The sequence below is a fragment of the Anopheles bellator genome, chromosome 2, assembly GCF_943735745.2.
Source record: "Anopheles bellator chromosome 2, idAnoBellAS_SP24_06.2, whole genome shotgun sequence".
NCBI lineage: Eukaryota > Metazoa > Arthropoda > Insecta > Diptera > Culicidae > Anopheles > Anopheles bellator.
The window spans coordinates 80,086,759-80,110,133 of record NC_071286.1 but is presented as its reverse complement, the minus strand read 5'-3'; the positions used below and the strand labels follow the sequence as shown (position 1 = coordinate 80,110,133).

At 49.0% G+C, this 23,375-nt stretch overlaps 3 protein-coding genes across 5 annotated transcripts; all 3 read right to left on the bottom strand.

Annotated features, from left to right (window-relative positions):
* Positions 1-2,812: 2,812 nt before the first annotated feature.
* Positions 2,813-3,395, bottom strand: LOC131208158 (uncharacterized). Its single transcript, XM_058200807.1, has 2 exons — positions 3,240-3,395; positions 2,813-3,165 (listed from the first exon to the last, which is right to left on the bottom strand). Exons 1-2 carry the CDS (start codon positions 3,393-3,395, stop codon positions 2,833-2,835), a joined length of 489 nt encoding a protein of 162 aa, XP_058056790.1. The 3' UTR covers positions 2,813-2,832.
* A 3,194-nt stretch (positions 3,396-6,589) lies between these two features.
* On the bottom strand, positions 6,590-9,397 carry LOC131208157 (uncharacterized). Its single transcript, XM_058200806.1, has 5 exons — positions 9,263-9,397; positions 8,150-8,302; positions 7,940-8,074; positions 7,012-7,142; positions 6,590-6,938 (listed from the first exon to the last, which is right to left on the bottom strand). The coding sequence occupies exons 1-5, from the start codon at positions 9,395-9,397 to the stop codon at positions 6,590-6,592; spliced, it is 903 nt and encodes a 300-aa protein (XP_058056789.1).
* A 2,163-nt stretch (positions 9,398-11,560) lies between these two features.
* Positions 11,561-22,633, bottom strand: LOC131208481 (non-lysosomal glucosylceramidase). 3 transcript variants are annotated; one of them, XM_058201254.1, is made up of 7 exons: positions 22,374-22,633; positions 18,878-19,147; positions 14,440-15,005; positions 14,117-14,372; positions 13,819-14,047; positions 13,621-13,750; positions 11,561-13,548 (listed from the first exon to the last, which is right to left on the bottom strand). In XM_058201254.1, the coding sequence occupies exons 1-7, from the start codon at positions 22,541-22,543 to the stop codon at positions 12,443-12,445; spliced, it is 2,727 nt and encodes a 908-aa protein (XP_058057237.1). In that variant the 5' UTR covers positions 22,544-22,633; the 3' UTR covers positions 11,561-12,442. The 3 variants fall into 3 exon arrangements, with proteins under 3 accessions (XP_058057237.1, XP_058057238.1, XP_058057239.1); XM_058201255.1 differs by having other exon boundaries at positions 14,440-14,954; XM_058201256.1 differs by having other exon boundaries at positions 14,440-14,961; positions 18,882-19,147.
* Between the last annotated feature and the right edge of the window lie 742 nt (positions 22,634-23,375).

Here is a 23,375-nt window from a genome sequence, read left to right as displayed (position 1 = left end):
ACTTGAATAAATAATCATTCTTGAACGTTGTAATTCTTGAACTGGCTCAACTACGGAAATAGAGCGCAGGAAGCACGTTCAGCCGTCAGAATATAAACTACTTAGTCGAAAGCACGTTAAAAGGCTGTTAAAATGCGAGTATTAATGAATAAAATCGTTTTTTGTAAGAACCCCCGAGCCCGAATTGTTGGCCAATTTGTTGGCATCGTTCCGTGCCTATTGTTGCCGATTCGTTTCCATCGCTCGGAACTCAATTTGAATTTGAAATCAGCTTAACTTCCTCCGCGAGTGGCTGCATTGCGTCGTTAATCGATCAGCACGGGGCACCTGAAAGGACGCCAACCCCGAAGGGCAGTAAAGTAATTTGCAAATAGTCTCCACAAGGCGTCTCGCGCCGGTGACCCATTTACGCCCGCAGCCCAATTCCCTCCGCAATGAGCCACGTTACGGTGCAATTACTTACCCCTTGGCCCCCGTACTCGACTCCCGGAGCACTGCCCGAAAACAGTGGAGCAACCCCGAAAAAGTAGGCCCCACAAGGTTGCCAAGCGACGGCGAGGATGCAAGAACCCGAGCGTGGATGAGTGCCAGGACGAACTGTGTCAGTGTTTACACCGGTGGTGGCCGCCGGGTACACACGCCGCACACACCACTGACACAGAACACAGGCCCTGCAACGTCGGCCGGTGGAAAACCTCACCAGAAAGGATTGCTGCTGCCGAGGTTGCCGTCGGAGGAGCGTCGCCAGGCTTGCGGCCCCCGCCCGGAGCGCTTCCGCTCCGGTCTGCGTTTGCATCGAATCTGCTTCACGCACAAGGCCACGAGGGCCATCACCGGAGGCGGCGTGCGGGTGGGTCCGCCGCGAAGAGGGGCCGAGCCGCGTGGATAGAATGAAAATTCCGGTTTTCACCGCAACCCCTAAAACTAATTTTCAAGAGTGAATAGGCAAAGTGGTACCGAGCCGAAGCCTTACGCCGGTACAATCGTTTGCTCATGAAATTTTAAACAACTTTCGCTGCTGCCGCTGCCGCCGCTGCTGATGCTGGCGTTGATGCTGATGCCACCTCGCTTTCGGTGGTGAAAATCATTTTTTGGTTCACTATTTCCCAGAAACCCTTCTACTGCTCCTGCGTCACCGGACGCGGGCGGTCCGGAGTGCTCCTCGGTCGGGTTTCGTCGCTTCACCCCTTACGCCGTCAGGCTCCGGATTCCCTCATTGATAGAATATTTATCTGCCCTCCGGTCACCCAAGAACCCGCCACTGAGTGGCCTCAGACTGAACCCCACGAGAACTGCTAGGAGAGTGCAGCGCTTCGTGAACGGGGGACGGAAAACATGACTCTAAGCTAAAAATTTATTAACAATTTATGCAGCGTGCAGAAATGGAAATCTTATGAAAAATTTCTTTCCCCACGACGACGGTGGTGCGGGAAAACTTTCCGGCCGACGCACAAAAACCCACACCTCCGGTAACGGTGAAAACCATTTAATCGGCAAAAGTAGCTCGACCCCGTGGCCTATTCGGGCCGCATTTTCCGATCGGGACCAACGGGAAACTTTCTTCCCGATCAACTTCCCAAGGGCTTTCGCGGGGGTCGATATCGGTAGGCGAAAGCCGTAAGCCCTTGGCTCCGCTGGAAGTGGATCCACGTCCGCGAAGAAAGGATCGGCAAAAGGGCGGTTGATTCGCCAAAAACGGTCACCAGAGACCGAAGGCCTTAGTTTGCACTCTTTTTGCGGTCCGGGTTTCTTGGTTGACGTACGCAGGCCACGGGGTGGTAGCGAAGGTCGCACGGCCTGCCCTGCCGTACATTGTGCAACCCGTACAAATGTTTATGAGACACCAGAATCACACCGTCAGTAAATAATCTATGCTTTTATCGGAATGCTGGCAACATTCTTAGAGGCTGTGTGCACGCATTCACCGTGGGCCGCTGTCGCTGGGTTAACATCTTTCTCGCCTCCATAAATGATGAGGTCGTCTGGTAGAACGTCTCACACTAAGCTGGGTGGGAAATGGATTTTCATGTGCTTGTTTTAAAATGAATTGTGAAATTAAGTTGAGGCAATGTTGAGTATTTGAGTTATCCCGAAAACTAGACAGATTCAACTGACCACTCGCGCTTCCGAACAGCCCGAAAGCGCCTGAAGGTATGCAACTCGCTTAACGCACCATCGGCAAAGTTACCGATGGCATTTACTGAAAATGTTCTAACACTACCCGTCATCAGGATATGGTAATAAGTGAAGAGGCCTAGGAAAAAGTCAGTTTATCCCGTCTGCGAAGGCTGTAAATCGTTTTCAAGTGGCATCTAGCATCGGCAGTAGTGCTACCAACGACCTACATATTTTTATGGAAAATGGACGATAAACTGTGACGGTGATGTTGGAGAAACACGAATGGAAAGCAAATCGGGCAAACCGATTCATTCCACAAAAAGTCTTCGATTGCAGCCACCTTACAGCGGCTCGGTAGTTTTGCTCTCATTGTTTCTTCTCTTCAACTTAATAGTTGACCGAGAATCGTTGGACGAAAACAGAGGGATCACACTTGATTTATTGGCCGTTAGTCACACGTCGTCGAAAATCGAAGTCAGCTGAAGGGCAGGTTGAATGACGCCCTCTTGTTTGCTTTGGTTGGCCTTAGTCAATGAGGACGCAAGGTGGAATAAATTTAAGCTCCAACGAGGGGTTAAATAACAAGCAGTGATGACTTACCAAATTTTCCGCCCAACATACTTTTCTATCTTTAATCCGCGGTCCGCGGCTGATTATTTCATGTATTTGGGCTAAATAAGTCTTTAAAATTGTGAAATTATACACCGGAAAATGCTAAAAATGATTGTCTTCGAACAGGCGCGCAACCATGTAGTACTTCAGCACTTCCTCGCCATCGATTGTCCCGGTAACGACCATTTTCCACAGGCCCTTGGTCAGCTTGGGTGGCAGCACTTCGGATGGGAACGTTTTATCGGAGATGATCATCGCACGCTCGGACACGGGACACTCTTCCGCTTCCGTAATGTTGGCAATGTCCTTGATGACGTTCGGGTATTCATCGTGCAAATGGGTCATAAACTGGCAGAAACCGGACGTTGGAAGGTGCATCGGTAGGTGCTGAAACTGCTGATTGCCAAGCGCACTGAAAAACACATCCGTGTTCAGCTGTTCAGGAAAGGTTGGGAAGAGAGTCTTTAGCGTACAATCACTGGCTGACTGTCGCAGGTGCCAACACTTACTATCAGCGTATCATCCATCGTTTGCCGTATGAAGATGGTACCATTCAACGTGGTCTCGGTGCGGTTGTACTTGCGGACGCGAAGATCCATGTCAATCAGCTGCTTGCCGAGGGATTGCTCGAACAGCTCAAACTTGCCATGCGCCACCGCCAGCATCTCCTGAGCTCCGAAAGCCAGCAGGGTCAGAAGGACACAATGTTGTCGGTTGCACATCGCTTCGAAAAATGTCGCCGATCAGCAGCGCGTCCTGATCATATAAAGCTTACCGTAGATGAGTATCGCTCGCACGGAGTTTGCGTGAATCGCTCCTGCTTCGTTTCAAAACATGGTGCATCGACACGTGTCCTATCTTTTACATGAAATCATGCACTGCGAAACGTGAGTTAAATCTGAACTAATTAGAAATCGAAACAGCGCAAGAAGTTTTCTTCAGGAAAAGCACTGTTTTGAAAGAGAAATTATCCACAACAATGTATCCACAGGGTCCGAAAATGGCCTTACTCGTGTTGGTTGATCTTATCAATCGAAATTAATTAACTATGGCTTATGGCCTAACACACGGCACGTGTTTCCGCTACTGTGTAAAACATGCAACTTCAATACCCGTTTCATACATGTTCGGTGTTTTGCGACATGATCTGCGCCCTCCTGCTGTTGATCGTGTATCTAAGGAAAAAATAGCGTATTTCGTTAGGCCATACCCAGTTTAGAACAGTTGTCAGAGTTCGACGTATTTCAAACTAGAATCTAGGTGAAAGTGGATCCGAATATGGAAACGTTCACAACACACATTGTCTTAACGAAAACGCCTCTACGCTTCCACGCCAGGCATCTACCGATTTGTTTCTCAGCAGACTTGGAAACCAGCATTTCGACCACCACCCGGCCAAATTACGCACATCGGGAGTTTGTGCGTTTTTGGAAATTCTCCACGACAACTACGGTCCGTACATTAACAACACGCCCCAAGTAAATAACTTTCAATATAAAATATTTTCTTTCTCCCGTACGTTACGCAGACCGTGCGCATGTTGTTCAAAGCATGACCGTGTTTCAAACGTAGTGAATTTTGCGTGAAATTTGTGAAATTTTTTTTTTTGAAACGTTTATTGCGTAGTGAATTACTGCATTGAATCATCATGTCAACTACTATCGGTTCGACGATCCGACGTACGATCGACACGCATGTGAGTACTGATTTGTATCCAAATTGGGCTCCGTTCTCGTTGCTCCTATAAAGCCCAACCGAGGCAGTATCCACTCAGCGTTCGTTCGCTCAGAACAACGTCACGATGAACGTACTTTTAGTTTTCGCTACACTAGTTCTACCGGCGCTGGCGATAAAAGGGATGTTTGAAAGCGTAAATCTGCTTTCCGGTGATGGCTCTCACGAAAGCACACTACGGGTGCGCAAATACAACCGTACGATGTCGGTTCTCAACGGAACACTCTCATGGAAGCGAGAGTTTAACAACAGTTTCCTGGCAAGTAGTGCACTACTAAAACCGTGAAACTCTGCCCCTAGGCGTACTAACTCTGACTCCATTCCTGCTTTGTGTCCCACCAACGATCAGGCGTCGACGGCTTACTTCAACAGTCCGCTCGGCAATCAGCAGTTCAACTACTACCCGATGAAAATTCCGCCCATGGGTGGTTGTAGGTTCTTAAAGTTCCTGCACGACGAGTACTACCAGTACATATCGGGTATAGTCAACTTCCCCAGTGGTTACGAGTGCCCGACAAAGCCGACGAAAACGTTGTTTCTCGATTATGTTTTCCCATCGGGGGTGCTCTCTGCGTACGCACCGCTTGGCCTGTGGAAGATACTGATCACGACGAAACTGCAGGATTTGGAGATATCGACATTCGAGTTGGTGATCAAACTTTACAAGGATGATTATTAGTGGCGATAAAGTTGATGTCAAGTAAATCATGAATCATGATACTTTCTCCCGAACGTATTTTTTTCGAGAATATAAATTAAATGGAAATACTATAAATGGAAATAAATGGAAATTAGAGGTTTCGTTCTCTTTCGTTCGTTGGTTCTCTTCGTTCTCGCTCTTCTTTCGTTCATCCGGGCTATGCGATTAAGAGAACCGGCCGAGGCCGATGGAGTGATGTAACAGAGCTTTAGAATGCCTGGTCGGTTTAAGTATGAACGAATTTTCCGCGAGATCACTACATTTTCCTTACAGCACGCTTTGGGCATTGGATGGCATCTGATTTATCTGAAACAGAAGAGTGATAGAAAGGGCTCGCTATCACAAGCAATCTGGCCAAACAACTGTTGTGCATGCAAAAGTGCACTTACAACATCGACCTTGAATGGCGGTATAAATTGCAGCAGAGTCCGCCCGGCATCAGTATTCCCCTAACGCATCGCCATGCTGAAGGTACTTTTCACGCTGCAATTCCTAGTTCTACCGATATGGGGACTGCAAGCTACGTTTGAGAGTATCGAACAGGTGGATGGATTTGATTTATTCGAAAGCACTGTGCGGGTGCGCAAGTTTAACAGTACAACTACTGTGGCTAACGGAACTATTACACTGAAAAGAATGATAGACGACAACATCTTAACGGTAAGTAGTGTTGGCAGTGCAATTTTTAAATCGACTAAATCAAATGCCACGCCTGTATAAAATGCTTTTCTTTCAACCAGACGAAAATGGCTTTTCTCCGCAGCAGCCTTGGCAATCAACAGTTTAATCTCCGCCCGTCAAAGTTGCCCCCGACCGGGGCATGCCAGTTCATGAAACGCGTCCACGACGACTATTCCAAGTATGTCACGGATATGATAAACCTGCCGCGCAAAGACGAATGCCCGATCATGCCCCTAACCGTGACACTTTTGAATAAAGTGTTTCCGGCTAACGCTCTCCCACCCATAGTGCCGGACGGTCTCTGGAAGGCCGTTATGTATATGACAATAGACAACGTCGAAAGAGAAATATTTCATATTGTTTTAAAAATATATCGTGATGGTCTGTTTGGTGGCTAGCTGTTCCGTTGCTATTGATCCGTCGTTATCCTTTAGCACTTTCTCAAATAAAAACAGTTACACAAATTAAATAGGCACGTCCATATAGAGTTGCATATGCCGAAAGTTGCACTAGGCACTATTTACAGGGACTGTGGCGACCACTAACCCGCGAAGTATCTATGCTGGACACAATATTCCCATCTACTCTATCACGTCGCGAGCGCTCTAGGAAATGTAGATCAGCAATGTCGCAAAGTACTGAACGCGATCGTGCCGAAGGCGAAAATTGATTCTTTATTCAAAACATTAAATGCTACAACGTGGCCAGTTGATTATAAGGTTTTTTTCGTACACACCAAACGGTTCATAACCAGTCGAGTGCCCGCCAAACCAAGTAGTAACTAATAACCTCAGTGTTATTAACGGATCCCGTAAGAACCGCTTTCCACAATCCTTTAGGCACCACCGGTGGTATGACTTCGGGAGGAAAAGCCAAGTCCAGCACGTGCATCTGTCGTCGGGCAACTGGACACTCGCCTTTCGGTGGAGGGTTCACAAGTTTAGCTAGCTGTTCCGGGTAGCGTTCATACAGAAGATCCCAAAAATCGCATACACCTTGTGTTGGTAGCTTCATTGGGTAATGATTGAATTGCTGGTTGCCCAATCTACTGTGGAAGAAATCGGCACGGAACTGGACGGGTTTGGTAAGCGAACTTCCGTGTGTCAATGTCAGCCAATATGGGAGTCATTTTGAATGTGCGTACCATCAGAGAGTTTTCCTTCGGCGTGAGAAAATCCACCGTGCCGTTCAGTACGGCCAATGTCCGATTGTACTTCCTAACACGCAGATTAAACAGTACTTCTTCCTGGCCCAAAGTTTGCACAAAATCCTCGAACATCATTTGAACGGCCAATGCCTGCGCGAACAATAATGCGGTCCATAAAAATTTCAAATACATTACGTTTGTAGGCACTACTAAATGATCGTCTCGAGTCTGCTACTTCTCTTATATAGTAGATTCTCGGCCACGTCGCTTAGATGGTAGAGAAAGCAGATAAGGCAAACCGGTAATTAACGTACATACATGGCAAAACATAACAACAAGCGAAACCCACGAGGCTTTAGGTGGTCACGTTAACGTTTGGTCACAGCGTACGTTTGGACGAACTACAATGCGATCCACAGTGGCAAATGCATGGCGTTTATAAGGATCAAATGTTCCACAGCACTCGGAGTGTAGGCATCGTTTATACCTTGAGGTACTCAAAGAGGTAAAGATCAAATGAATAACTAACCCGTGAAGTATCTGTTCTTGAAACAATATTCCCATGGGCTGTACTTTATTCTATCACGTCGCAAGGACTCTGGGAAATGTAGATCAGCGAACCATCGGACACCGTCGAAAAGTCTCGCAACACGATCGTGCTGAAGGCGAACATTGATTCTTTATTCAAAAAATAAGATACTGCAACGTGGCCATTGTAACATAGTATTTTTTTGGTACACAATAAACGGCTATACTCATAACCAGTCAAACGATCGCCAAACCAAGTTGTAACTAATAACATCAGTGTTATTAATGGCACCCGTAACAACTCCTTTCCACAATCCTACAGGAACAACCGGTGGTACTACTTCGTGAGGAAAAGCTAAGTCGAACAGGTGCATCTTTCGTGCAGCAACCGGACACTCGCCTCGCACTGGAGGGTTTACAAATTTGGCAATCTGTTCCGAATAGCGCTCATACAGTAGCTCCAAAAAGTCACATACACCTTGTGTTGGTAGCTTCATTGGGTAGTGGTTGAACTGCTGGTTGCCCAATCTGCTGTGAAAGATATCGACACGGAACTGGAAGGGACGGGTTTGGTAAGCGTACTTCCGTGTGTATCCAGCCAGTATGAGAGTCATTTTGAGTGCACGTACCTTTAGAATGTTATACTGCGGCGTGAGAAAATCCACCGTGCCGTTCAGTACGGCCAATGTTCGATTGTACTTCCTCACGCGCAGATCCAGCAGTACATAATCCCGGCCCAAAGTTTGCACGAAATCCTCGAACGTTATTTGAACTGCCGACGCCTGTGCGAACAATAATGCGATCCACAAAAATTTCAAATACATTGCGTTTGTTGGCACTACTAAGTGATCGTCTTGGGTCTGCCACTCCTCTTATATAGTAGATGCTCGGCAACGTCGCTTAGATAGTAGAGAATGCAGATGAGGCAAACCTGCAATTAACTCTGGTGAATATTTTGAATAACTACAAGCGAAAACCACGAGGCTTTAGGTGGCCACGTGAACGCCTATCCACGTGAGTAGACAGATATTCGTGTCTGGCGAATATCATTCCTGGAGTAAAATGTGTTCAATTGGATGGACCGATAGCAATGGCTTACATTTACACTTGGTTTCAACACGTGCATGTCTTATCCTTTCATGTTGCGCTAGCTCCAATATTCTCCAAATGAACATGTTCAACAAAATTGGTTTTAAGTAGAATATGTACTTTGCATCGGCTTTGCGGTATTTCTTATGATTGTTTATTTTATTCTTTACTACAGGTTGTTGCACAATAAAGCATTCGATTCATTCGTTGTTACAATGTTTACCAAGTTTCGTAATGTCTGAATTCATGCCCATTGGTACGATCGCCAGACCAAATAGTAGCTAATACGCTCGGTGTTGTTTTGCCTGCCTGTAAGTATACCTTTCCACAATCCTTTCGGCATAACCGGAGGGAGCACTTCGGATGGAAAGGTAAGGTCCAGCACGTCAAAGCTACGAGGTAGAACCGGACATTGGCCTTCCACCGAAGGGATGATAATTTTATCCACTTGCTCACGATAGTTCGTGTACAGGCTGTCTAAGAAAGTGCATATACCAGCCGTAGGAAGCTTCATCGGGTAGTGGTTGAACTGCTGATTGCCCAGGCGACTGTAAAAAAGGTCAACACTAAACTGAATTCGCGAAACCATCCGCATGCTAAATACTCTCCGTATCCAGCGGAAGCCCAAAACGTTGCCAGCAGCATAAACTCACCACGTACGAGTCATCTGCTGGTACACGTAGGTAAGCGGTCCCGTTCAGTACGGCCATTGTTCGGTTGAACTTTCGCACTCGGATGTCAAACTTCATCAGATCGTGGCCTGAGGTTTGCACGAAGTCCTCAAACATCATGTGAACAGCGAATGCTTGCACAAACCACAATGCGATTAACGGAAGCGAATGCATGGCGTTTGGTGGCCGAATGTTCTTCGTGAAGCATTGCATTGACTCTATATGGGAAGTTTTGCTATCGAAAACGACTGATCAAATGTTCAACACAACTCGGAATGTATGAGGTACACAAAGATGGAACGATAACATGGTTTCACACATTTGAAATGGGGCAGCAAACAGGGTACATTTCACTGATTAAGTTATGTGATTAAGACAAATTATTGAAGACTTTCAAAAACAGAAAGTGCGATGATCATTATTTATTAAACCTTTATTTTACTCCAACGGCTCGACAATGTCGTTGACTCGTCATTTTTTTAATACCATTGCAATCGTAACATTGCTTGTGTTTAACGTTTTTTTTGCTTTTGTTTGTTTCATCTGACTGTTTTAGCATAATCAATCTAAAGCCCTGCGTGGACAGTCGTAAACCTCCAATGAATCTATCTTTCAGTAAAACATCTAACAAACCAAACCACATAAAAACTATGATACGAATTGGGAACATTGCTTGATCTCGATCCTAACAACGATTCTATGCCCAATCCATCACTTTCCAAGATATGTAGTAGCTGACCAGTTCCGTGTCGTTTATCCATGCACGGAGCAGAACCTTCCACAAACCAGTTGGTGTATAAGGAGGGAGTAATCCGGAAGGAAACTCGAAGTCGAGAATATGCATTTGCCGCGTAGTGATCGGGCACTCATTTTGCGCAGGAAAGTTTACTACAGGCACTATCAAATCATGGTATTGTTCATGAATATTGTTGACGAAATCACAAACACCTTTCGTCGGCAGCTTCATTGGATAGTGATTAAACTGTTGATTACCCAATCGGCTGTGGAATAAATCGAAGCTAAACTGGAAGTGCATGCAGAGGGTCATTTAACAAATTAAACGAGATAGGCACACGTAAAACATGAGCATACCATCAGCGTGTTGTCCGCTTGTTCCAGAATGTGCATCGTACCGTTCAGAACTGTTGTTGTTCGATTAAACTTCCTGGCGCGAACATCACTCAGTAAATACTGTTGCCCTAAAGTTTGCTCGAAATTCTCAAACATCACTCGGATTGCCGTAGCTTGTTGGCCAAAGCAAAGGCTTACGATAACCAAAATTCTCATACTGCTCAAGGAAGATGTGTATTGACCCTTGAACACCTTCGTTCAACTGTTCCAGCTGTATGTGGCAGCACACTTTATACGATTGAGAGGTTGTTGGCAACAGCTGTACCTTTTTGCATGGATCGCGTGACAGACTTTCTTTGATTACATCTCGATACGTGTAGTAACGTTATCAAGTGGAACTGCACGGAACTAGTGTAGCGAAAATGTTAGCGATATTGTTTGAAAAGTTATATAGCATTGCTGCGAGTGCGAACACTTCTTATTGGTTGGTTCGTTTCCCTGCAATACTGTCGCCAGGACCCGTCACATTCTAGCACATCGAACAAGGCAGCATTCGCTAAACATTCCAACATATCTCGCAGCTTTCGGAAATAGTTCTTCATCCCGAGCCTACCGCAGGCCCTGCATTGCCGGTCAATTACCGCAGAACGAGAATTTAATCCCATCAATTTGAGCACCGTCCTCACGGGCCTTGAAGAATCGTCGCAGCTTCTGGAGACATCCTGCAGCCTCAGCAGAAACTGTTGATGGAATAGCGCACTACGAAAATCAAACTGAAGGAAAGAACTACGAAGGAATAAAACAACCGTCCAAAGTGGAACACTACTGTTCTGCGAATAGCACGGCTTGGATGCTAAATTTGAAAATGTTTCATTACTCCGTTTTGTGAGGAAGTTCTGCGCCAATTCTTGATTTTTTCCTATTTGTGAAAAACGAATTTCCAAAATATTCAATTTTCAAACCCATTGCACGCAACCTATTTCGTTACCTTTCCCTACAAGTTTGTGCAAATCGTGTGCAATGTTGTAGGGCTTTACTCTCTGCCCGTCGAAAAAGCTACCTCTATTCATTCATTCAAAACGAAACCAACGGACGGATTCAGCAGAAATTAACGGGCAAAGGGGCATTGAATTTCTGCACGAACAGTATTTATTAGGATCATTTATTTATTAGGTATTGCTATTGTTTAATAGCATCACCATCGAGGTTTGATTTTGTACAACATTCACGCACAAGTGCTACGAGGGCTTCTCCGATGTAAATTTTCTGAATTCTGTTTTTCACTAGCACGTTCATAATTATTTGCCAATAATTAGCTTTGCTCAGGTTTTTTTTGTTTCTACTGCGAGTGACTAAATTTGCGCGAACGATCGAAACAATAAAAAACATGTATATTTTGTAGCGTACCAACATTACATTAATAAAAATTGAACATTTTTCCGACGCCAAACGGGGTATAACAAAATCTCGGATCGTACCCTCTACTGGCTCGTGGTTGTCCCGCCATTTCCACTAAACCTTTGCCAGCTTAAACACAAACACACATCGATCACACCAATTAAGCGATTAGAATGGAAATTAAGAGCTAAGGTGCACATTTCTTGCATGATCTTTCCGACTCACTACGGCGCAAAGCCTTTCCGTCGGACAGGATGCTGGCGCACGCTACGATACTGTTAATGAAGGACTTAGAGAACGCTCACATCGGTTGTCCCATTCGTTCCATGGTGCTCTAACGGAGACACTCACGATTGACTAATGACTAGAGACATGCCACCGACGGAGTGGTACAGTTTGTAGTGAGCCTTTCGAAATATTGTCAACATTTACGACATACGTCCCTAACCCAGAACCGTGAAGTTATCACCAGCTGTGGAAAGTATCTCTCCGTATGATCGGCGCGTCCGCTCCATAGCAGACACTACTATTACCGGAAGGCCGCCAAAGCTAAGCATTATGTTTTGTAACGAGCAGCGCGCGCGTTTGTTCTTCGAGAATAGTACCCAGCTGAATGCAGCTTCTACGTCCCGCAACACTAGAGAAACCTGCTCTTGAGAAATACCTCTTCACCGCCGAACACTACGTCTCAATTTAGTCACGACGAAGCTTCCGCAATTCCCACGCCGTCTGCATGGACCATATGCTTAGCGGGCGCATGTACCCGATCGCCCGGTAGTGCCGTTCGGCGTAGACCGCCTCGGGTGTCTCAAAGTTCATACCAATCTTCTCCGACAGGGAACGGTACAGCCCCCCGGCCGTCTGGAACGCTTCCTCGAACATTCCCTCGTGGATCATGGTCGCGGCCAGCGCATACGTTACACCCGTCCACACCTCTTCGCCCTGAATGGTGGACACGTCCGGTCGGCCCTCCTTGTTCGGTTGCGCACTCGGCACGTACCCGTTCACGGCGCCAAGATTGCCACCACAGAAACGCATCACGTTGTTCTCATAGATCGTGCGCATCGCCAGCCGGACGTTCTCCTTCGGAAACACGTCGTAGTCGAAGCCACACGAGCGCAGATACCAGTGGCCGCACAGCTGGTCCGACATGATGCTGTTCTTCGAGGCACTCTGCGCATCAAACTTGTAGTACGTTCCGTTCCACAGTTTCTCCTCGAACGACGTTCGACCCTTCTCGAGGATCGTCTGATACCGTGCGCCGTCCTCGGTTTGGTCGAGCAAACTGGCCATCGTCACCATACAGTGCAGTGCAGCAAGCCACAGTCCCCCGCAGTAAGCACTGGGGCCGTCCATCACCCAACTGTCGTACGTTTGGTCAGGGGCCCGGCTATTCTCGATCAGCCCATCGTCGTCCTTGTCCCACTCGAGCGACCGCTCCAGCACCAGCTTGCAGGCGGGATACATCGCCTTCAGGTACGTCATCGCGTCCATCAGGTAAACTTTGCCGTTCGTCTCATTGATGTACATCGAGGCCGACTTACGGTTGGCCGCTTTCTTCTCCGCAGCCTCCGCGGACGCCCGGTGCCGATTGTCCTGGATATACGTATCGTACATGCTTTCCTTGTCGATGAACTCGATCGAGCTGAACTTGCTGGCGTTCTCCGCGTTCAGCTGGGCGTAGTGATTGAGCGTGTAGTAGTCACGGTACACCTGCAGGATGAACTTGATGTTCAGATCGCGCCACTCCGAAACGTCGTGGATCGGATAGGCGTTAATCAGATCGAAAGGTTCCTCAGCTGAAAGACGAGATGAGCGTTGATGAGCGCATGACGAACTCTCCCCCCCCTTGACCACACGTTAATTCCTACCCGGATCACCGAGGTCGTGGGGAACCGAATTTTTGATCTTCCTCGGAATGACTTTCCCATCGTACAGGTGTTTGCGTCCCTCGCTGATTTCGCGCTCTATACTATCCTTGTAGTCGTACTGGATGCTCACCTATTCGGGAACAGGAACGCAATGAGCAAGTCGTCCTGGGAAGGATAACGACGGTTACCCCTACACACCTGCAGATTAGGCCACAAGCTGGCGAGCGCATGGGACGCATAAAAATGAACATCGTAAGTGGTATACATGCGGTACTCGTGCCCCTCGAGGTACGAATAACGGCCGTACGCCAGGCGCGGGTCATCGTACGGGAGGTCCGAGTCGTCCGCCGTGAACCACACGCTGCCACCGTCCGCTATGAAGTACAGCTCGTTGAAGATGGCACTCTTGTACCAATCGGGAAGATCTCTGAAATGGCAAACGTATGGCAAACCTGTGGAGCCGCTCCGAGTAAAAGTCACCCCGCGAGACACTTACGCATCGTCCAGGATTGGTCGCTGCCACTCGTCGATCAGACGCTCCCACTTGCCGTAGTTACTGAGCGCATAGTCCGACAGCATCGGGCCGGCGTCGCCCGTCTTGCCGAAGTACTTCGTGTAGTAGCGGTAGTACTCTTTGCCGCGCTTCTGAAAGTGCACCTTCGGCATGTCCCAGACGAGGGCAAACTGGAGCTCGGACGTGGTGCCCGGTTGCACCAGAATCTGTCCACTGACCGCAACGGCCACATCTTTCGCTGGAAAAGTAAAACAAAGCTGTACTGCGCCACCGCTCGCTACCGATCCCGGTCTACCGTCTCGTACTCTTCACGGTTTCGTCCACCGACTGCTCCGACAGGTGGCCACGTTCCTTCAGGTCGTTCCACAGGCGTTCACCGTTGCCGCTCGGGTCGAACCGCTCGCATCGGGTCAGATTGATCTCCGACGAGCTGCGGCAGCTCACGCAGTACGTGCACTGCATGTTGGCGATCGTTTGCCGGATGCTGACGCCCCGTGCCGATCCCTGCGAGAAAGCACCCGTCTCGGCGGCGCCCTCCGCGTCCTGCTTCTTCGTGCCGGTTCCGTTCCGGAACGTGAACGTGATCGTTACCTGCCGATCGCGATCGCACACATTCTCGACCGTCCACACGAACACCCCGCACGGCAGCGAGCTCTCCTTGTAGTCGTGCGGGATGATCGGCGATACCTGGCGCTGCACCAGCCGCACCCCGTACTCGCTGAGGTCGTACTCGGACCAGGCGCGCGGATACAGCGCCGTGTAGGAACAGCGCGACGCATCCAGGCCACTCTCCCAGCTGCCGAGTGGCGTCTTTGGGCGACTGGAACGACGCGGTTTCGCGGCAGAACGGGTCGAAGAGTTAGTCCGCTGGCTGACCGAGGCCGATCGAAGTTCGGCGAAGGGTAAGGTGATCATGATGATGATGATGAGCAGAGTGGGGTTAAACGTGTGACGAGACCGTATCACGGGCGCGGTGCAGTAAGCAAAAGCATGTGCGAAGAGCGCGATCGAGACATTCCGAGCAGGGCCAAGCAAGGTTTTTTAGTAGAGCGGCCAGCACCGTTAATGGAAAATTGGAAAGCGGGTTAGCGTGAGACGGAGAAGCGTTAGTCACACTTGCACAAGCGAACGGTAAGTGGGTTAATAACATGAAACGAGTTATGCTGTAAGCGGATCAGCAGCAATATTTGGGAGTGCAACAAAAAACCACTCCAAGCAGCATAAAATTAAGAAGCATATAAATCAGTATAATATTCTGCCCACCAGCGCTATCAGATCCGTGTTGGGTTGGGTAGAGTGGCCAATAAATGGAGTATAGGATTTTTCTGCTCATTACCGGGCCGTCGTCGTTTATTCGGGAAGGTTCCATAAAACGACGTTACGAGGGGTGGCAATAACTCTTTTTTACCGAAGCGTGCAAAACTCATAGCGCGCCGTGAAGTACGCGAAAATGGTTTATTTCGTCCGTAAAAATGTCACACGCCGTTATGTATTAGGATTCGCGGCATTTCTGGTCGTTCGTCTACGCGTCCAACAAACCAACGTTCCGTAGGTAATGGTTTCAAAAAAACATGATTGTCCTCCGCTTCCAATTATTTCTCCTGGAGTGCAAAGGGTTTTTAAATATTGGCATCAAACATCCCAACATCCTTCCGAAGGGGCTCACGGAGAGAGCACAGAGAGCAAACAGGACGCTCCCCTTGAAATTACGCCACGCCATTCGCGGCCACGGCAGACTCAAGTGCATACGTTGCACCGCCGATATGGGTCTTCTTGCAGGGTTTTCTACCAACCGTGGCCAACCGTGGGGGTCGTTGGGTTTGAGAGCACGATTCACGTAACTTGGCACGCACTCATAACCCCTCTGGGAAACGAGTAAATAACGGGTGCAGCGGCGTGATTAAGAGGGTGTTTCACAACCGCCCGGACCGAGCAGGGTTTGGCACCGGTTCCATGTTTGTTTGGATCTTCCATCTTCCAGCCGGTGGCCACCCGCCAGCCTCGAGAAGCGAAGCGATCCGATGACGATGACGACGCGAGGAAGGAAGGTGTGTGCAACAATCCGGATAATGGGTTAATCGATGCTCATTAGCGCGGACTAGCTGATGGTGCCCAGCGAGGTGTCTCTGATTCGGAATTTGAAATTTTCATGGTCTCCATTAATTTTCTTTCAACCACAACTGGACAACGGTTTGGCATGCATCACAAATCAGGGAACAGCAGATACACCATCAAGCGCCTTAAACCGAGCGGTAAAACCACAAAGAGACTGAGGTGAAAACAATTAGACCCTTTCGTTGTGAACCACAAAACTTTTTGTTGGGACGCTGGCCGCAACAACATAAAACTGAAACCCTATATCCCGAACAACCTATCTGCACCGATCAAGGACCCCTTTCCCACCCCGTCCTCAACAAAGGGGCCACCAGCATGAAACGCAAGCTTCCGTTGGTTTTGAGCACGCGCCACCACCTCCAGGCCCGAGAGATGAGTTGTTAGGTTATTTATGGAAAGACACACTGGCGGGTTAGAAAAAACGAGCCCAATATCGATGACACCGGCACCGGCCGAAGTGTTTTAGCGGTGCGCCAAGGATGGGAGACAAACAGTTCGCCAAACGATCGATCGATTTTCTCCTTTCACCAACCTCGAGGCTCTCTCCTTCGCGATCCAGTCGCGAACGAGGTTAGTTCTTTCCAAAATGTCTTCAAGTGCCGTTTTTGCGCTACAGACCACACACTCCCGTGACACAATCGTGCCGAGGCCGGAAAAGCGCGCCGTCGCTGCAACGGCCGGCAGGCGACGGAAGTAGAAAGAGAGCAGCAGCGGGAAGTAGAGAAGGAAACAAAAGAAAAGGCGACCCCGAGCGCACGCAATCGATGGTGCACCGTTAATGGGGCTCCCTCGGGGGTTCGCAGGGGGCGAGGAATCGGCCAGACTGGCTGGCAACACATTGGCGGGCGAGTCCGGAACCACCGCCGCCGCCGGCCAGTAACGCAATCGCGCAATCCAATTCACCATCCGAGAGACGGAGAGAGAGAACAGACCGGATTCCAGCTGAGCGCGCGTCGCACTGTACCGGTGGTAATCTGCACAGTGCAGAAAGCGAAAGGACGATTGTTCGGAAAAATTAATCGGACTGGAAAACGGAATGGAAGGCGGGAAACTCGCGAAACAAAGGCGAATTAAATGAATGCTCCCGAATGGACTCAACCCCCAAAGTGCAGCACCGTTAAAGTGCATTAAGAGAGGTACACCGTCAGCCCACTTTGGGCGAACCATTGAAATACCTTTTAAGCTGCAGAAGGGATTTGTTCGATTTGTTCCGTTGAGGGGAGTCCGCGTTTAAATTTCCACCAAAAGGACCAAGCCCATAAAGGGATGAGGGATTGTGTACAGCGTCATCAGCAAATGTTCGTTCGGAACTCTCCTCTACTTCCTGCAGAGGAGAACAAAATAAATCAGTCCGCGCCGATAATGTTTACTTATCACTGTTACAGCGGGAAAGGATGATGGCCAAACCAATAAAAAGATGGCCGTCGTAAACAGATTGATGTCGGTACTAAATCAGAACCCCACATATCAGCGGAAACGTTACCATGCGTATGGAAAGGAGAAGCATGCCATGCCTGCAGGATGCTACGGAAATTGGCGATCCATTCATATTTTTGCAACATTGTTTTTCGCAAAGGTCACCAGTTCGACAGTCAAAACATATTCGGCCCCCCAGGATCCTGGGTCCGGGGGTCCTTACCATGGCATGGAGCTCGAGCAATGTACTTTCCTTCAGCACCAGTATCTGTCAGCGGTGGCCGTGTTTTCGACAAATCTCAGTCAGCCATGCTACCAGACACAAAACGACATTCACGACACGACATTCGCAGACGGCACCGGCACCTTACGTCATCACCAACACATCCAAGATCCCGATGCCGACGCAAAAAGTCTAACGGGCCACGTAGAACCCGCTCGGCGTACTTTCGCATCCTGGCTCCGTTCGCCTGGGCGGGGAAGGAGTGGAAAAAACGAAACCCGCCGGCTGGATGGCCACTTGCCAACCTTTGGCACTCGCAGACGCGCCTACTACTCGTAGCCGAAGCAAAAGGATATTCAATTAGCCGCCGCCGAGTGGGGTCTACAGGGCGGCGAAAACATACACTAGCGGGCGCTCCCGGGGAGCTTTTGGCTTTGGCAGGCGACGATGGTTTTGTGGCCACCCGGGCCACCCGTCCCCGACCGCCAGATCCCCCGGCGGCGGCGGCGGTCACGGAATAAAATTACATTCAAAATGCCGTAAATTTTCCGAAACGAAAAGTGCGCGCGTAGAAAAGTGTCTAGAATGGTGGAATGTTTCGTAAAACTAATGACGTGCGATGGGACGCATAAATCTAATCCATCGGTGTGAGGTGTATGTTTTCGAAAAATGTTATTTGGAAAAGTCAATTTCCCAAAGCGCACTGATTGCCAAGTTTGCCAGCTTCCATTAGTATGTTTAGTGAAATTATATTTTCCGATAAGGGAATCGGAAAACTTCGGGCTCCATTGGACACACTTATCAAACATGCACGACAGGAATACGGACACCGGACGGTAGCATGCAATCAACACACATTTACGGGAAAGGGTCAGCGCCAAACTAAACCAAAATGGCTAAACGGCGACGATGACGGAGCTGATGATGATGATGATGATGGGGGGCGGCGGTGTAACGCGGCCCGACGACCCCGCAGGTCGCACTCTCACCTGTAGGTCGACAGCAGACTCTGGAATATGGTGGCGCCAGCTTCGTCCTTAATGGTCACGATGAACTGGTTGGCGTGCACGGTGTTGTACTCGTACAGTCCGGGCCGGAGCTGATAGCGGCAGAACTCGCCGGCGAACCCACGGCCAATGGTGCCGGCACCGATGCCACCGAGCGGGGCCCCGTAGATCTGCTTCGCGTTCTCCGTGTACAGATAGTCCATCAGCACCTGGCGCCCTTCCCGCGATACCTTCCAGTAGTACGGAATGTACCTACAAAACAGACAGACAGAGAGAGAGAGAGTGAGGCCGGTTGGTTCCTTTTTCGATGTCCACCACTTATTAACAGGTGACGGAGTTCAGATTTGCGTAGCACCTAACGGGGAGATCCACAGGAAAAAATCGACCCAGAAACCCCCGGGTGTCAATTAAACGGTACAAACCGAATGAGCATTCGGTGGAGCATTAAATTGGGAACGCGTTTCATCTGGCGGGACTCATTTCGTGACAGCCACGTTGACTCAAGTAATTCTCAATTAACTGTGAACTTAATTTAAGCCTCCAAAGCACAGCCCAGTTCGTGGTTCGGGATTATTTTAAGAACCCAGGAAAGGTTGGAAGAAAGTTGCGTGTTGGTGGCGTACAACATTCAATTAAGCTGATGTATCCGATGTCAAACCGGGGCACGGGTCACTGAATGTTGGAGAGTGACTCTGTGCCGAGTCACATCCAATCAGTCAGCATCTCCCGAACCGACCGCCGGTCGCCGTGAAACCCGATGCCGGCCGGAGTTTCTCGAGTTTACATTTCTTCCTTCCACACCACGTCACAGTGGCCGCATTCATATTTGATTGGAAGTGATACTATTTCGCCATTTAGACCCACTTCGGTGGATTGTTATTTATGGTATCTTTCTCTGATTTATGGTACTGCGGCCCCCGGGGGGGCGATCTGGCGGTCCGTTTTGAAAGTAAACATTTCGTGGCCGGGCGTATTGATTGGCAGGTTTCAACCTCCGATTGGACTCGGTGGACACGCGGCGTTTCCGGCTACTGTCGGCCTTCGTATGATCGAGCGCCGCCGCAATGATCAATATTTGATTCGCCCCGCCCGGATGGGGGGTATGTATGTTTACTGCTCAATCTCTGGCCGGATGCTGTGGCGTTTGGTGGTCCACTCAGTGGACGCTGCAACTTGTGTCTGCATACGGTAGAGGTGGCATCATCGTCAAAAGGCAAAGCGCTCCCGAGACCTCCGCCGAGCGTAATCGATTCCAACCGACGGGGAAGCTCGAGCTCGAGAGTCGCCGTGCCGGCGTCGAAACCTAAATTTAGCCCCCTGCTCGTAGCAGGAGGGCCGTACCACACGTTGGACGAGAGCACCACTTGAGCGGTGTTTTGTTTCCGTGTCCGGGATGCCACACCCCACATTTGGTACGACGACAGTGGCTTATGATGGGGCAAGATATTTTCGAGCATCGGCATCATAAGCACCACACGGCCAGATGGCCCCAGCTGGAGTACCGTGGCCTGGAGAAGGTCATCTCCGCGATATGTGTGCCGAGCCCGATCCGATGTATTTTGTAGCCAAAAACAACACTCTTTCGACGACACCCCCCACTGTGCATGATGCAGTTGGGTGGCCGTAAGGGGATTCTCTAGAGAAATGTTTTGAAACAATGCATCGCCGAGTGGGAAAAGTTGTTTACAGTCTCATCGACGTTAGAAACCAATGGCCAAGAAATGTGATATTCCGGGCACTGCTCTATCAGAACGGCAATGCAAGGCTATCCGGCGGAGCTTAACAATTGAATCTCAATTGAGAAAACCCATAAACGAACCACAACTTTGACCTGCATCTACTTTCTCGGCGCCCGGCTGTGTTAATTAACCATAAGTGAAGGCACCGTGCGCTGTTGTTGACCCCAGCAACATAAGAGCACAACTTTGCTCGTTATCGCCTCGGTAGCCGCGTAGTTGATAAAACGTTTGATGGGTTCTCCTTTGCCCGCAGCTCGCTCAAACGTGGAAAGTGGCCGATCCATAACGATAGTATCAGTGAATGTATCCTCCACCGAACAGAGAAAACCCACGCCGGCAATTTAGATAGCAACGTTTGAAGGATCGACTTGAAGGGGTCTGGGGTCCACATAATTGGCAAGCGAAAGAAAGTGCGTTAACCACGGTGCGCGGGGCTCATGTTGCATGGCGTGTGCCCACCCCGTGTTGCGGTATGGCATAAAAGATGATCCATAATTCCGGCCTGGGTGCGAAAGATACTTTTTTGCTGGTGAACCCATCAATTTATTATTACGTGGCGTTCTTAACCCAGTCAGCGTTTGCGTAAAATGTGAAGATAACAGTGAAGAATATCATTTAATGTTATCCATCAAAAACAACAGTTTCAAACCCAGGATAGAGGTCCTTTGAAGCCTGATTCATTGATGTTTCTCCATTAGGCGGAGATCGAATCAAACAGCAAACATTAACTAATGGACCCATAATACAATTCAAAGCTTGCGGCCCAATCCGCGAAACCGAAAACACCGAAATGAGGTTGGCCTTTGTCGGACGTAATCGACATAATTATTAACCCCAAACACGGACCTTTCAGCGTGGGGCCTTTGCCCGATTTGACGATGTTCGTGCCATTTCCTGAGCGTGTCTCGTCGTCATGGTGAAAGGAGCTTTGAAGTGGGCGATGATTTGTGTAGCGCAATGTAAAATCTGTTTTATACCGTTTGACATAACCGCCGCCGACGACGGGACCACCGGCTTTTGCTCGATGCTGGGGTCTCGCGAGTCGGATCTGAGACAAAGCAGCGGGGAGATGTTGCACAATTTTGAGTTTCGCATTCGCACGATTTCTCGAGCCTGTCGGGGAGAGAGAAAATCGATAATCCTGGCCGCCGTCAGCCGCTATCGGGCGGCAAGACCTTCCGGTGCGCACCAAGGATGGAAACAAACAAACCAGACATCTGCCCCCACACTGTCGTCATCCGCTGTTCCACGTCCGGAAAAGAGATTAAGGCCGCCAGGCGGTCTCACTACAGCGTGCGGGGCCGAATTGGGCAATCTTCTGCACCGTGGAAACGAAGCCCACCGGACCAAACTTTCGGCGATCTTTTTTACGCAATGTTTCGACGACCCAAGGCAACGCTTTCTGTTTTGGCCGGCAAATGGATCACATTTATCACCCTCCGTGGCTCGTTAAAGGCATTCTTCTATCCAATGGCCTTAGCATAGATTTGTAACATAGCGACGAGCACCAAAAAAAGGCGGGCGGCCGTCATCCGAAAGTCGCACCGATACCAGCATCGGTCAGCGGGACAGGTTCCTTTTCAAATTTTTTACGCCCCTCACCACCTTCTTTCTGGAGCCCAATGTGGCCCAACGGTTCCACCCCTCGGGCGTTAGATGATGATTTCATCACCGAGAGTGCCTCGAAGGGGGAAATGGGTGGGAAATGACCATTAGTGGACACCAAGGTTGAAACTCACCGAAGCGCCATCGGGACAATGGGCAGCAACTGGCGGATCGAAGGGCGCAGGTTCTGGTTGCGGGTGTCGGTGAAGACATGGTCAAACTTGAGCTTTAATCCGTACGGCGGAACGGCGGCCACTTGTTGTTTAAAGTCGCTCATCGACTGCACACTGTCGCCATCCATCATCACAGTTTGTGTCACGCGATGGGCACTATGATTACACACAAAACCCCTCACGCGAGATTGCACCGCGGCTGGACAATTACACGATTATTACTCTTCTCGAAAAAACACACGACCGAGATTGGACCTTTACACACTCGAGCCGCGAAATCCTTCCAACGCAGGAAAGGGTTGGCCGGATTCGGGTGTAATTTCTTTGTAATCAATTTTATTTTTTCAATCAATTTCTTTGTAATCTGCCGGATTCAAGGACAAGGTGACACGCGATGGGGCAATGCTCCCCCAGAGAGAGTGAGCGAGAGAGCGAGAGAAATGCAACAATTTAGTCCGCGATAAAATAAAATCAGCTCGCGGTATAACTCTTATCACGGCGTCCGCGGGTCGACACAAATCTAGCAGCAACGCGCAAACAACCCGTTCACCCGTTCACGTTCACATTCAAAAAAATTATTAATTTTTACATTTTGAGCCTGAAACTTCTTCTTGTACAGCGAATGAGACAGGAGATTTGATAGCAGAGACTAGGAACGCAGAGGAAGGAACAGAGACTAGGAACGCAGAACTCTCGCAGAAAGAAACTTTTCTCTCTCGCTCTCATTTCATCCCCCCTATTATGAAACTCGAATCGAGAACTCGTTCGTTCAAGTGAACACAGTGAAAGAGACAGTAGAATACAACAAGAAAGAAGGCAGAAAGAGAAAGCTACAGCAAAATGAACTCAAATGACCGTTCGAGTTTTGAGTTCGAGTTTCTTAATAGGGGGGTTTGTCTCTCTCGTTTCTCTGCCGGATCTGCCAAGCGCACTGTGGGAAATTTGAATGAGACACGTGGACAA

What these genes read in the sequence shown, in the direction of transcription:
- LOC131208158 (XM_058200807.1), bottom strand. Translation starts at nt 3,395, where the DNA reads ATGCTGGCGGTGGCGCATGGCAAGTTTGAGCTGTTCGAGCAATCCCTC. An exon ending in CGATGGATGATACGCTGATA is followed by an intron (nt 3,166 to 3,239) that starts GTAAGTGTTGGC and finishes TTTCCTGAACAG; the next exon opens with CTGAACACGGATGTGTTTTT.
- LOC131208157 (XM_058200806.1), bottom strand. Translation starts at nt 9,397, where the DNA reads ATGTTTGAGGACTTCGTGCAAACCTCAGGCCACGATCTGATGAAGTTT. An exon ending in CGCAGTATAACATTCTAAAG is followed by an intron (nt 8,075 to 8,149) that starts GTACGTGCACTC and finishes CGTCCCTTCCAG; the next exon opens with TTCCGTGTCGATATCTTTCA. An exon ending in GGCACGGTGGATTTTCTCAC is followed by an intron (nt 6,939 to 7,011) that starts GCCGAAGGAAAA and finishes GACACACGGAAG; the next exon opens with TTCGCTTACCAAACCCGTCC.
- LOC131208481 (XM_058201254.1), bottom strand. Translation starts at nt 22,543, where the DNA reads ATGATGGATGGCGACAGTGTGCAGTCGATGAGCGACTTTAAACAACAA. An exon ending in GGTGGACGAAACCGTGAAGA is followed by an intron (nt 14,373 to 14,439) that starts GTACGAGACGGT and finishes TTACTTTTCCAG; the next exon opens with CGAAAGATGTGGCCGTTGCG. An exon ending in CGACCAATCCTGGACGATGC is followed by an intron (nt 14,048 to 14,116) that starts GTAAGTGTCTCG and finishes TTGCCATTTCAG; the next exon opens with AGATCTTCCCGATTGGTACA.